At 35.4% G+C, this 14,899-nt stretch overlaps 1 protein-coding gene across 1 annotated transcript; it reads right to left on the reverse strand.

Moving 5' to 3' along the window:
- Positions 1-3,668: 3,668 nt before the first annotated feature.
- Positions 3,669-14,704, reverse strand: hirip3 (HIRA interacting protein 3). Its single transcript, XM_077212244.1, has 8 exons — positions 14,538-14,704; positions 13,845-13,965; positions 10,631-10,787; positions 9,923-10,543; positions 9,676-9,842; positions 7,155-7,305; positions 4,292-4,390; positions 3,669-4,160 (listed from the first exon to the last, which is right to left on the reverse strand). Exons 1-8 carry the CDS (start codon positions 14,603-14,605, stop codon positions 3,967-3,969), a joined length of 1,578 nt encoding a protein of 525 aa, XP_077068359.1. The 5' UTR covers positions 14,606-14,704; the 3' UTR covers positions 3,669-3,966.
- Between the last annotated feature and the right edge of the window lie 195 nt (positions 14,705-14,899).

Raw genomic sequence — 14,899 nt, forward strand, 5'->3', positions numbered from 1 at the left:
AATTCAAATGTAACATTTTATTATGTCAGGTAAATGTATCATTACAATTTCATAATCAGTTCAAAGATAATCAATACAAAACATCGAATGCTCTGGAATAAAGAGGAGAAATGTTAACCCTACTTTGCCGCGAGAAAAGACACTAACACGTAAAGACCTTCCGTGCTGGTCGGATGGCGAACTTTGGGCCGATCGAGCGCGAGTTTACATTTACGAATCTGTAAATGTTAGCAATTATGACATAGCACTGCTTCAGCTCTCTTCTTCTTGAGATCTGGATCACTGGATTGAGCTCAAACCTATTTTCAAGTGAGTGAACTCTGCTTAAATTTACTCAACACAACAATAAGATATATATATATATATATATATATATAGCAAGCAGTGTTGTGCTAGTTACTAAGATATAGTAACTAGTTACTTCATTCAAAAAGTAACTCAGTTACTTTGTTGATTACTTACACCAAAAAGTAATGCATTACTGTTAAAAGTAACTTTTTAGTTACTTTAAAAAAAACATTCTTTAATGTTCCCATCTGCAAATGACATCATGACTTTGCGTAAACATACACGCCACTTTCAAGTCAAGTGGCGTGTTATCTATACGCATTTTGAGCTATCCGCGTGTATGTCCACGCCGAAATCTTTTGCGTGTATGTCTACGCCATTAAATGTCCGCGTGATTCCGCGTGTATGTGTACGCCGTTAAATGTCCGAGAGAAACGAAGCAAAATCTATATCTACATCTGTGGAGCGATCTTTTTTTTCCTAGGATGGTAGGAGAACACTCATAAATGGTATTAACCCCAGTGACGGGTAGGTTTAGGGACGGGGTTTGGGGTAGGTCATATATCTATATATACATAATACAGTAATATAACGTTAAGTCAAAGGCGTTGATAAACACGCTGAAAAGCGATTATGCGTGTTGATAGCACGCCAAAAATGGAAATACGAATTGGCGTGTCATACATACGCCATTTCATGAGATCAGTCTGCCATTAATGTTCTTTTATGCGTTATGGTCTACACCAGGGGTCTCCAACACGTCGCTCGATCGCGAGCTACCAGTAGCTCGTGGCCTGATTAGAGGTAGCTCAAGGGGCCGTTCACATATGCACCTTTTGCGCGCTCAAGTTCGTTATTTCAAATGTAGGAAGCTCATAATTGAAGCGATGCGCTAATTTTTTCCAGGCGCAGTGAGATGAAAAAACGCATTAGCTAGCCTACTAAAACTTCTTTGTCATTGCGGAGAGCGCTGTGCATGGTTGCATAGCAACGACAGACGCCACGGGAAAATCGGACCGAATTTTACTATTCATAATAAAAGATGAGCTAATGTGCATTGTAAACGTCAGTAATTTATCTTTTTTGACTCATTCTTTTTATAAAAATGATTAAAAGGCTGAAATATGCAAGGTTTCTTTTTATAAATCTTTTTTGTAAAAACTTTATTTGAACTTGTAGGCTAGGCTACTAGTAGATTACATGTCCAGTACTCCTTTAAAATCTGGCCATCATTTTTAATGTTGTTATTTTAATGTTTATGTAAACAAAAAGTGCATATTAATGCTGCTAATTATATTTGTTATTTGCTGGTTTTCGAAATAAAACTTGGTGAATTGATTTTATTGTGTAGTAGGCTATTAGTACTTTTTGAACAGGGTTCTGTGATAACCGTGATCATTTTGGTCACTATAATCATGAAATAAAATTTCCATGCCATTTCATCTCTAGTTAAGAAGCACTATAAAATCAACTATAATTATGTTTTGTTTTTACAGTATAATATGCAAAGTACAATTTTCTTTAAAAAAAATTAATCTCTGATTCTGTTCTTTTCTCTGACATTTAAGGGTGACATATATGGGCCTACAAAAACTCTTTTAAGTCTAAAACAGTTTAGATAGTTGTTAATATGAGAGTTATGAGACATTATTTAAGAGATTAAAGTATTGTATTACATGAGTAGCTCTCGGGCACTATCTTTTTTTTAAAAGTAGCTCTCAAATGAAAAAAGGTTGGAGACCCCTGGTCTACACAAACACAAAACTGACTTAAACAGAAAGTAATTTTTAAACACTATTTTATTTAAGTCAGACCAGCACAAACTGAATATATCACAAGGATTTCTGAAGTGACACGCTATGCTGACTCGCGATCTTCGCAGTAGAGAGAAATGCACATTTCATATGGATTACATAAGCAGATAGCAGTCTGTAGTCTGTTTTTTTTAGTTTTGAATTGTTCTGTTTAAAAGTAGACATGTCTGTGAGGCAAGTAGGTTACCTTATACGCCGAGTTTGGTTCATTTATGAGACGAGCTCCAGTTCACGCGCTGGCGCCTCCGTTTCGTGATTATCTATCGTCTGCTATATTTACTTCTTATTTATTGAATCCAGGCAATTGGTTGATGAAACATTGATTAAAATTAAGATACAATTAATACAAAACGAAATTCACTTTAAAGAAAGGTTTTGTGCTTTCTGTTTGATTTCTCTGTGAAAGTTTTAAAGCATATTTTAGTGCCGCTTTCAGAGCGCTCACGTACGGAGAACTGTCACGTCCTTAACATTGTTTCTTCCTCATAAATGCAAATACTAAAAATAAAATAAAATAAAATAAATATTTTGTTCTGTGGAGACTGAGAGCCAACCCTTCTTCATCCGGTGGGTAGTATTACTTTGGTTTGCGCAGTGTAATTCACAGAATTACTAAATATTTTAGGCCTATAAAATTCAGCCCGTATAAATAAAAAAATTCATTTGATTCTAATCATAATGTAACATTATTGTGAAATTGATTTCTTTATAGGCTATTTGCTATTAGTATAGTAAATCCTTATGTTTTTATCCAACTAGGCTATGTGTGGGCCTTATGTTGGAACAAATCACTTCCCTTATTCATTTGATACGGGACGCATCATTTTACTTGTATATACGGGACAATTCCGTATTTTAAGGGACGGGTCGGGTGGCAAGCAACCCTACCACCAATCCTACAATGCGTCGCTGCTGCAAACAGGTTAGGCTGTAGGCACTTCAGCCAAAATTAATTAATTTAAAAAAGTAACGGACAACGCACCATATGGTAACGGTAACGGAGTTAATTTATTTAAAAAGTAATGCATTACAGTATTAGTTACTGTCAAAAGTAACTGCGTTACAGTAATCTGTTTCTGAATAAAAAGACTGGATCAACTCCCACACAAGCAGCAACCAGCTGGGGTTTGTCTCCTTCCCCTTGAATCAGAGTGCCTCACACAAAACCTCCTCTCTTCTTCCCTTGCTGTCACATTCTCCATCATCACTCTTATCTTCTGCCTCTGTAATTTGATAGTTTTGGATCTTAAAAGTTGACAGGTCTTTTTATTTTTTTGACAAACTTCAATATTGATTAGTGGTAAGATTCTGGGGTTCATCAATATGAAAAAGACAAAAAAAAGTTATTTTTTTTAAGCTGTTCTCTTTAAAAAATGTAATCACTGACTCAATATAATCAAAATAAAGAATGCAAGAATTAATTGTGGGAATGGTCTTTTTTGTCTACATTTTGGAATATACACCTTTAAGTCGAAGGTACCTTTCTAAAAAAAAAAAAAAAGTATACCATGTCCAAAAAAAAAAAAAAAAAAAACATGGGAGAAGAAATGGATAATGTAAAACAAATTCAATATACATCATTTTATTTTCAAAGCGGCATGAACCTTATTCTACACATTTTGAACACTTAAATATACTTCAAAGTACAAACTAGCAATTATAAAATGCATGAAAGAATAGAACAAACATATCGGAAGGAAAATCCGAACACATCCTAAAATCATTGAGGATGTACACATAAAACTCGTTTGCCGAAGAACAGACTAGTTCATTAGAGCAGGTTTAACAGTTTTCAAACCGTTTGTTGTAAAACAGAGAGCTGGTGCAATGCTGGAACCGATTGTATGTACAAGGCACTTGCCATCTAGTCGCTCTCCCCATCATCACTGATGATTCCCTGCAGGTTGCCCCAGGCTGCTCCTCTCTTGCGGCCTGTGTTTGTGTGGTCTTCCCCACTATCTGAGTCCGAGTCCACAACACGTTTATAGGCAGAGGGGGGAGGAGAGGCATTTTGTGCGGGAGGCCATGCTGCTGCTGCTGCTTTCCTTTTGGGACGTCCTGATGAACAAAGTGTCATTTCATTAGGTTTAGGGCTGAACAGGGTAAAAGTCTTTCAAATTTAAAATTCCCTGATTTCAAGGTATTCATACACATGGGAATCCTCGAGATACAGAAGCAAGTGCCATTACCCTGAGTGGTGATGATGTTGCTGAGGTCTAGCTCAGCCAGTTCCTGTGCTTCTTCTCTCTTTAGTCGAGCTTTCTTACACTTCTCTATGGAGGGCTGACCTGGGACAGACACATTTCATGGGTAATAAATGGTTTGTACAAAAATTATTTAAAATGTTTACAGGGCCCTATAAAATAGGTTTTATTTTTTCCCCAAATTCTGCTATTTTCCCCACAATTCTGTTCTCCATTTTATTTTATTTTTTTATTAAAAATGGTTTTATTACATTTTAATACTCAAATCATGGCTAATCAATTTAATTCACAAAACTTATAAAACAGTAATCGGGCTTTTCCTGGATTCTGTGTATTATAATTGAATACACATTTATTATCAAAAACAGTGTTAATGAAATGAATGCATTAAAACTTTACCAGTTTATTAATCTATTAAAATGTAATCAAATGAAAATGTAACACTCACTTTTATTTTTTAGCAAAGTGGTGCACAATAGAGGTTTACTGTTATGTTAAAACAAAACAAAAAAGTACAAAAAATTTATATTGTTTGATATTTCTTAAAAAAATGTATTAATAAACTATTATTGTTTATTAATACATTATTGTTTATACAATACATTATTAATAATGATTTAAAATAGCAACGGTATCAGTTTCAATACCGTCATTACCGGCACTTATATATAATATATAAATATAATTTATTCAATGCCTAAAAATGCTTATGTAGTTGTCATCAAGTGACAGTGTGGAGGAGAAAGAGAGAGAGAGAGAAGGGAGAGGCGGTAAATACTGACGAGGCAATTTGTAAATGTTGCAATAAAAAAAGTGACCGCGAGAGATGGAAACATCTCTAACCTAATGTCGCATCTCCGAAACAACCACCCACTCACTGCTGCGAGGATGCATTTTGCCCGAGTTCATTAAATAAGCGCATTAGTTTATATTTGTTAAAATATTATAATGTTATTTTTTTTACGTTGATGATGAAAACTGAACAGCACGAGTAAGATGGGATGCATCGGGAGTCAGACATTGACCACTTAATTAAGTTTCATTTTATTATTTATAAAAAATAGAGTTCATTAAATAAGCGCATTAGTTTATATTTGTTAAAATATTATAATGTTGTTGTTTTTTTACGTTGATAATGAAAACTGAACAGCACGAGTACGATGGGATGCATCGGGAGTCAGACATTGACCACTTAATTAAGTTTCATTTTGTAAAAGGCCTTTCTTTAAAGTGAATTTCGTTTTGTATAAATTGTATCTTAATTTTAATATTTTTTTTATCAACCAATTGCCTGGATTTAATAAATAAGAATCAAATAAAGAAGACAACATAATCATGACATAATCGTGCGCTGGCGCGCCACGGTCACTTGCATTGAAATCTCATCATAAATTAACCGAAACTCAGTGTATGTCTCACAGACATGACAGATAGGACTATCTAAATAAAGCTTGAAATTTCATTAAACGAAAAAAATCAAAACGAAAAGAAATAGGCCACTCGCTGATTATTTAATCCATGATGTGCATTTCTCTCTATACGCGTTCATACGGAAATGGCGATCATCAAATTCATTAAACGAAACAAATCAAAACGAAAAGAAATAGGCCACTCGCTGATTATTAAATCCATGATGTGCATTTCTCTCTATGCGCGTTCATACGGAAATGGCGATCATCAAATTAAACGAAACTATTCCAAACGAAAAGAAATCGGCTAGCCTACCCTCTGATTATGTAATCCATGATGTGCATTTCTCTCTATCGTTCACTATGGAGATGGCGATTCGTCAATTTCTTTAAACGAAACAATTCAAAAGGAAAAGAAATATAGGCAGAATACTCTCTGATTAATCCATGATTTCTCTCTATAGGAGCGTTCACTACGGAGATATCAATCGTCAATTTCTTTAAACGAAACAATTCAAAACGAAAAGAAAAAGGCTAGCCTATACCTTCTGATTATGTAATCCATGATTTGCATTTCTCTCTATATATGCGCGTTCACTAGGAGATGGCGATCGTCAACTTAATCTTTGTAGCACTGACAGAAAAGTTGTATTAATAAAAATCAATGGACGCGTGTCACCGGATTTACAAATGCACTTCTTGCTTGTTAATTTAATTTGAATTAATTAATAAAATGAATTCAATTGTCATAATTAAATATTATTAAGTGTCCCATTTTTGCTCATTTATAAATAGTATTTATATCTACCACCCCCCCTCAGCACCTGGGTTAAAAAATTATTTGGCACCCATATTATAACGGCCCACGTATTAAAAATAGTCGAGTCTAAATAGTGCTCCGGCTCATAATTACATTTAATGCCGTCAGCCGGGAACAGACACAACATGCACGGGTTGGCCTTGATTTTATTTTTTATTTTTTTTGCCCGATCTGGTATTCAGTTTCTGAACGGTGTAGACACAAGCCAACAGTTTGGTGATGCTGTCTGAGCCTTATGTCATAATTTTTAATTAGTCACGGTAATACCGTATACCCCGGTAAAATAGGGAGGAGGTTTGACGGTGTCAAAATTTGGATAACGCCCAAGCCTAGTTCCTACTATGAGAAGCACATATACTGTACAAAACTAATATATTTCTGTCATAAGAACTTAGGTACTGTCATGAGTATCTGACAATAGTATTATCAAATGAAATTTGAAGATGAAACTCGTATAGTGAGACGCTGACAACACCACAAGCCTCACGCATGTTTGTGTATGTGTAGTAAATAAAAGGGCACCAGTCATTCACAAAGACGACATGCACATGTAAAAAGCAATCTTATTGAGGGTTAATTGTGTGCGTGCTCCCCCGTGTGTCCACACATGCACACTAACCTTCCACACCCAGCTCCTCCAACTCTTTTTTCAGCACAGCCACCTTCGCCTTCACTGATCGACAGCCGTCTAACAGCTTCTTGTAGTTCCGTCTCACACCACAGAGGGCGATGTAGCGCTTCAGCCTGGACACAGCCTTATTCTCTTCATCCTGATGGCGAAAAACATTATTAAAATCAGTTTTTATTTTCACTATCTTAGTCATTTAATAATTTTTTGGTAAAATTCAAAAATTAGGTTTAATAAGGGGAATATTTTTCTAACCATTCATTAACACACATTTGGTGTAAAATACAATCAAATGTAAATACATTCTCAATCTGAGCAATTCTGGCTGTTACAAATAAACATTAAATACAGAAGTAGCTTTAAATAATCCACAAAATATCACACACAATTAACGTCTCTATGTGTGTGTTGTTAGATCCCATGGCTTTCCATTGCTGTCTGCCATTGCAGTTGTTGGGAGTAATTTTTTTATGTTTGGTATTTACAGGTATTTTTTCATTCTCGCCTCAGAGACAATGAATGCAGACATATGAGAGCTACAGGTCACTACTGTGTCTGTAAAGGCCTTTAGATTTAGCTTGGTTACCTAGCTACACTTACTTATGGAAGCTTGTTTCCACCACAGTACAAAAAAAACTGAGAAAGATAATTGCTCTTAATTTTGACTTATTTTTTCAGAATTGTGAGATATCAAGTCTGTTTCTGATGGGAAAAAAGTCAGTTCACGTCTGACTTTTTTTGCAATTGCGACTTTAAACCTCGCGATTCTGACTTTATTACACCAGGATTCGTGTAAGGTGCTTGAATTTGACTTCTGAAATTTAAGCCCTGGAGACCCCTTGAAAACAGACAAGGTTCTATTTATGAAAATATACTTAAAGTGCTTGAATTGTTGAAAGACTATATATATATGAAATTAGTGTTTAATTTTTTCTAACACATACAATATTTTCAGTCAAAAACGTTGCAACCGTATGATATATAGAGTAATTTCGTATGGCTATAAGCAGGATATTGCTCATACATTTCCAAGTATATGATACAGCTTTCATTCTTCAGATCAGTCATATATTCATGGGGAGAAAAAATCCGTTTGAATGAGGAAAGCGATATATTTTTCATAATATCCTTTCAATGGTTAAGTGGATTTCACATGACTGACAGCTCTGGTCAATGGTTTGATCTGAAGTAAAGCGTCAGATTCAGCTTCACCCGGGAGCAGCTTTGCTTGTCGTTTGCGCCTTAAGGTGTTGTTCAAAGTTAAAATTGTTTCTCAATATCAAATATTACTTATTGAACAAAAATAGCATTATAAACTTTGTATTTAATATATATTATTAAATAAGTTGTATTATGGATACCTTATATCTGTAATTTGAGTAATAAAACAAATCCTTAAATTTATATTTTTAGTGCAAAGAAGTCATTAGATTGCAATATAATAACTTTGTAGATAGTTAGATTGAAATGTATTACATTTAACAAATTAAATCCTTTGTTTTCATCTGTTATTACATCTTTAAATAAGATTCATTTTAGAAGTTTATGCCCTCTTTCTATTTGCTCTTCTATGCACTTCTCACAATTAAAGTTGCAACAGTCACTGCATACAGTATAGTTTGCATGTTCTGCACTTTATTTGTACCATTTTATTTTATTAGTATATTTTTATTTATCCATTTACTTTTTTAGAATTTAAAAGATAATAAAGATATTGTTTGATAAGTGAGATTTCTGACTGCGGTCCTTGAAAACCAAAAAAGTGTTGCTTTAAAAGTCCTCGAAAGTGCTGGATTTTATTTGACAGTATCTCTATGATCCCAATACAAACAGCTGCGAGTTTAGATCTCGCAATTATGAGAAAAAATTCAGAATTGTGAGATAAAAAGTCGCAATTACCTTTCTATTTAGTTTTTTATTCCGTGGTGGAAACAAGCTTCCATACTTAGCCAAGAATAGAATATTGTGAAATATGTCAAATGTTCACCACAGGTTATTTTATCCAACATTTTAAATATCTGGAGCATCTTTGACCCACACCAGAACTATTGTTCATAAGTTTGAGGTCGGCAAGACTTTTTAATGTTTCTGAAAAAAGTCTCATGCTCAACAAGGCTGCATTTATTTGATCAAAAATACAATCAAAAACAGTAATATTGTGAAATATTATTACAATTATTACATTTATATTTGAATATATTTTAAATGTACTGTATTACTGTAATGGCAAAGCTGAATTTTCAAGAAAAACTTTTCATTAATGCAGAAAACAGTTGTGCTGATTAATATTTTGTAGAAAACTTTATACATTTTTTAGAATTCTTTGATGAATAGAACAGCACTCATTTGAAACACTAAGGACATTTAAAATCTTACAAAAGATTTCTGCCACTGCTGCTATTCAGAATAACAGCACTCTTCATCGTTTGATATCCCTTAAATAAAACAGACATTAGCGGAAAAAAAAGTTGTGTGTGTTCTTATATGTTTTGAGTTCTCAAATTCATCTTGCCTTTCCTCTGGTTGTGTTTTCCCTATCCTCACTGCGTTTTTTCTTCGTCCCGCTTTTATCCTCCTCCTTCTTGCCCTTCTTTCGCTCCTCCTCGTCCTCCAGTGAGGGAAGAGACGAGGAGTCCGAGTCCTCTGCTGATTCCTTCTGACTGTCCATTAATTTCTCCTCTATAAAGAAAAGAAGAGATGAACAATGTAAGTAGAAAGATTTAAACGTGCACCCACTTTGACCTCTGAGGGATTCTTACCATTTTTCTGGGTCTCTTTAGATGATAAATCAGCAGCATCGTTTCTTTTATCTGTCTCCTGTTCACTGTCTCCAGTGCTTTCATTTTCAGAGTTGCTCTTGTTTTTTGTTTCAGTGCTCCCATTTTTCTCCTCCTCACTTTCAGAGCTGCTCCCAAACACTTCCCTCTCCACTTCTTTCACAATATCCCTCTCGACCGGCTTCTTTTTTCTGATATCTTTTCTTTTGCTCGGTGTCTTCGCTTTGCTCTTCACTTTTTCATCCTCAGAATCACTCGCAGACTCACTTTTTGCTGGTTTATCACTGGTCTCCTCCTCACTGTCTGAATCCTCTTTCTTTTTCTTTTCTTTCAATGGTGGTTTTTGCCTGGCCTCCTCCTCATCCGAATCCATCAACTCCTCATCTTCATCCCTATCCATCACCTTCCCTTTCTTCTTCGTTTTCTTTTTCTTGTCATTGTCCTCTTCTTGTTTGCCCCGTCTCTTATTCTGTGGTTTTCTTTTAATGTTCTTTTTCTCCTTCTCCTCCTCACTGTCTTCATCTGTATCTCTATCACTTCCAGCTTCTTCCTCTTTCTGCCCTCTCTCGTTCATAGCCTTCTCTATTCCAGAGTCAGGGGAATCTGGAAAAGAGAGATTATAAAGTTACTCACACAATATCCAATGAGGAAATAAAACAAGGACAAACTCCACAAGTACTACACAGATACCTGGAGAAGACTCCTCCAGCCGTGATCTCTTTGTCTTTCCCACCATTTTATTCTCTTCATCCCCACCATCATCGTTGTCATCATCCCCCCTTTTCCTTTTGTTCTGGCTCTTTGACGGATTCACACTTTTAATAAGAGGCTCATCATCACTGCTACCCTGAAAAGATAGATACCTTCACTAAGCTCACCTTCAAAATGTTACTGACAAATCACACTGATCATCATATTATCAGACAAGCTTATTTTCTTTTGTCTTTTTAGGTGTTTGGAAAGCTCAAAACATTTGGCCAAACGTTGTGGTTGAGACACTTACAATTGAATATTGAGAAGTGTATTACTGTGGTTAAAACTGTCCATCTTCATTCCCAAATAAACGCAAAAGCATCTGTAACTGACTTAAGCAACGTAAATGTCAATAACTTATATTTTTATAATGTGTATTCATTCTGATTTAAGAAGAGATTATCACAGTAATGTTTGATTTAAAAAGTTTGCAGATCAGTTTTTAATAATGTTACTGTATAACTAGGGGTGGATGATATACCAGTAGACACAATAAGCAAGAAGAGATTTTGGACTAACATCTCGATTACAGTTATGCTCATGTGACGTTGCCAAGCATATCACTTGCAGGCGTTTTAAGCATTGTGGATTAAGCTTTATTAAGCATTAATAAGTGATTGTAAACCACTGAAGCTCAATGGCAGTGAAAGAGAACTAATTTAGGTATATACACAAACTGCCTGAGAAACTGTTTCTGAGCACACACACACAGAACCGCTGCTCATAGGCTACGTTCTCAATGTCAGTCCAAACCCGATTATTTGTGTATCCGATTGGAATCTGATCTAAAATTACTGACTGTCCACACTGTGTATCGCAACTGTTCAGATCCGATCTGTGTGTCTTTATCTGCGTTGGTTTCTATTGCATAGGGAATAGTTGCCAATTGTTGGTAGGTATACGCCAAAAACAACAAGCCCAACATGTAGGGGTTTGCAATGACACAACCTCGTTTCTGCAGCGACTTTCAGCATGTTTCCTATAACAACGTCTGATGTTTACATTTTACGTGGCATGAGAAAATTACATAAGCCACGCGAAATCCGATCAGACTGAAAGGGACTTCCAGAAATGCGATTTGAATAGGATTTCAAACCACATATGAATGTAGCTCGAAAAGGATTTGGATTTCAATCGGATATGCACAAAAATCGGATTTGCACTGACAGTCTAAACGCAGCCATAGAGTGTGCGCGAGTACTGAACAGAGTTCTTTTTGGTGCCTTATTGGGCTTAAACGGTTAAATGCACATACTTATGTGTCAAAATGCCCATGTTTGCGAGTATCCTCATAAACATATTTGTTTATGTCTTAAGTGAACAAGAACAGTTGAGAAAGAAACCGTACGTGTATTAGTATTATTAAGGCATCAGTGCATTTGATCTTAAAGTGACGGCAACCTAATAAACCTGATGTCATCTGTGTCATAAATGTAAACTACTCAAACAACAAAAGACAAAAATAATTTGTAATTATAAGGATAATAAATGTAAATTTCATTAATACTGAAGACTATGCAGTGTTTTTTGTAATTGTATGTACTTTTATGTACAATTTATGTAGTTCTTTTTTCTAGTGATTGAAGTTTTTTGTTCATTTTCTTCGTTGTTATTTCATCACTGACTGTTTGTATTCAGTAAGCTTGAGTTTTTTTATTTTTACTTAGACTAGAGTTAGTTGTTTTGTGATATTGAAATTGGTGACAAGAATTATGACATTTTTATATCATAAAAACTTTACTTAAAGCTACAATATGTAAAAAAAAAACAACAACAAAGAAAAAAACTCTTACAATAACAAAGGAGCAAAGTTGATGGAATGATGGGACTTGCTGTCATGCTGATGGATCCCATGTTTATGGATGAGTTTTTTAACATGACTGTCGTATGAAGCAGGGAGCGATTGCTAATAAGAGACAGATATCAGCGCCACACGCGAGTCCCGACACAGATATAAAGAGATACAGTAAAGACATTTAATTCTACCGAACTACCCGCAAGTGCTGAATTACTACTCACACTGGTCAATTTATTTGACGAATTAAACTTGTGAGGTAATGCAGTGCTGTTTCACTTGGTCTAACGTCACATTGTCACACTAAACTGCATTTGAGTGTGTTGAAAGTTATAATGTTACTCTATGTGTTAGTTTGTTTGCTATTTGAGACTAGCAGTAAGCTAGATCAACATTATTATAACATACTAAACATATTCTAACATTTCATCATGTCGAGCTATATAACATTGATTTCTTTTATGTACATTTGCTCATCTGTCTAATAAAGTACATGCAAGAGCGGCATTAGTCGCGGCATCGAAAACGTCACGCTGATATTGATCCTCGTTTTAGTTCTCCATTTGTCCCAAAGTCGGTTTGCCATGGTCCATAATGTTTGAACGAAACAACAGCGTGCCGATAGAGGTTACGCACTACGCAGTTGTCCACATCTGTCGCCATGGTTACTATGGCAGTACAAGCGGAAATCAACGCGGATATTACGTAATTGACAGGCGACTAGTGAACAGGGACGGGCACTTTTTCAAATTGTGAATTTCTCTGAATTTACAAATTCTTGGAAATATTTAGGATAATGGAAGTTATCAATTGAAAGATCTATATATATATAGCCTAGGCCTAACTGTGCAAGTGTTTTTTTATACAAAATTCGTACATATTGTACCTTTAAAGCAAAAATGACTATATTGCGATATATCTTGTTATTGTGAAATAAAATTACTCATATTGCTAAATAAGATTTGTCATATTGCCCACCCCTCTGTGTAACTTAATTTAATTAAGGAAAACATACTGATAAAAAAAGATAAAATGTTTTGCAATGATACAATTCATTCTTGTCCATGAAAAATTAATCTCCAATCAATTTTAACTACTTTATGAGCACCTTTCACCAATAATTGCACTCCTCAAAGACCTAATCTCTAGAAAAAAGTGCAACACTAACTCATGTTAAACATGAATATAACATTATTTCTTTAGAAACCATGATTATTTTACACCTCCATTTTCTTGACTTTCTGTAAAGTGTTTTGGAGTTAATAATCAATAATCAAACGGTGGAGCTTAGCAAAGGGTCGTTTTCGGACAGATGCATGATTGTAAGATCACACGACTTAACTGTCTCTTCCTCACCTGCATTTTCAAAAGTTCCTCCTCGACTATTTTTTTCATCAACTGTCTGTCCTTGGTGCTGAGCGACTCTCTACCCACCTTCTCCAGGTATCTCCTCCGCAAAATGCCTAAAGTCAGTGTACTTGAAGGTGGAAGAGTAACAGTAAATTAGACATGCAAATGTAATTCTGTTGGACCAATAAAAAATCCGTACAAAATGTCAGATGACTTAACACCACATATTTTGCACACAACAAAACACAAGCACACTTTCACTTAATAGTGGATTGTCCAATGAAATGATGTGATGGCATAGAGACATTTTTGTGCTAAGTTATGTCAAACCGCTCCAGCGTACTATTGAACTAACAGTTACAGGATTCCCTTCAGGCATTTACGTGAGCTGCGTCACACGTCATTGTAGTGTCCCTTGATCGTGTTTTATTCGACACATGCAAATTAAAGCATGTGATGTGACCGTCTTCATACAAGAATCCAACACTAACCACCTCTTTATATCTTCCTAATCCGGTCTTTTGCCCCTTTATATCACTCACAAGCTAGAAGCCGATGTGAGACCTGACATGCGTGCAATATTTTCATTTCACACGTTTATGATTCATCCCCGACTTCCACATAACATTCTTTGATATTTAATGACTATACCTATGTTTTTGACAGCATTTCGACATTTCTTTTCAACCCGCAGTTTACCTGAGATCCGAACACTTGTGCAGTTCTCTCACAACGAACTCTCGTATCACGTCCTCTTCTTTGGCCATGTTTTTTTTTTACACATTTGCGCCACTTTTTACACCACTGCGTACTGTGTGCGTACTTAGCGCGACACCCTACCTTGGCGCGCTTTACTGTGCTCGGCTACGTTGCTTTACGTCATCACGCACAATTTCCGACAGACGCGCTTCCGTCTTATTTATAACCTCATACAGTTGGACAAAACGTTTCTTGTGTCCGCTAAAACTGGGTTTGCGTTAGGATTTTTCTTTCATGAATTCTCTTATAAATACGCTAATTAAAATATTTTAGGTTAGAGAATTTATACGTCTTTAAAACTT

The sequence above is a fragment of the Siphateles boraxobius genome, unplaced genomic scaffold, assembly GCF_051911475.1.
Source record: "Siphateles boraxobius isolate OS27281-9 unplaced genomic scaffold, OSU_SipBor_1 66, whole genome shotgun sequence".
Classification (NCBI taxonomy): Eukaryota; Metazoa; Chordata; class Actinopteri; order Cypriniformes; family Leuciscidae; genus Siphateles; species Siphateles boraxobius.

Bases quoted from the DNA above. Each gene is read 5' to 3' on its own strand.
- hirip3 (XM_077212244.1), bottom strand. From the start codon at position 14,605: ATGGCCAAAGAAGAGGACGTGATACGAGAGTTCGTTGTGAGAGAACTG. The intron at 13,966-14,537 runs GTAAACTGCGGG...TCCACCTTCAAG, and splicing joins CACAAGTGTTCGGATCTCAG to TACACTGACTTTAGGCATTT. The intron at 4,391-7,154 runs GTTAGTGTGCAT...TGTCTGTCCCAG, and splicing joins GGAGGAGCTGGGTGTGGAAG to GTCAGCCCTCCATAGAGAAG.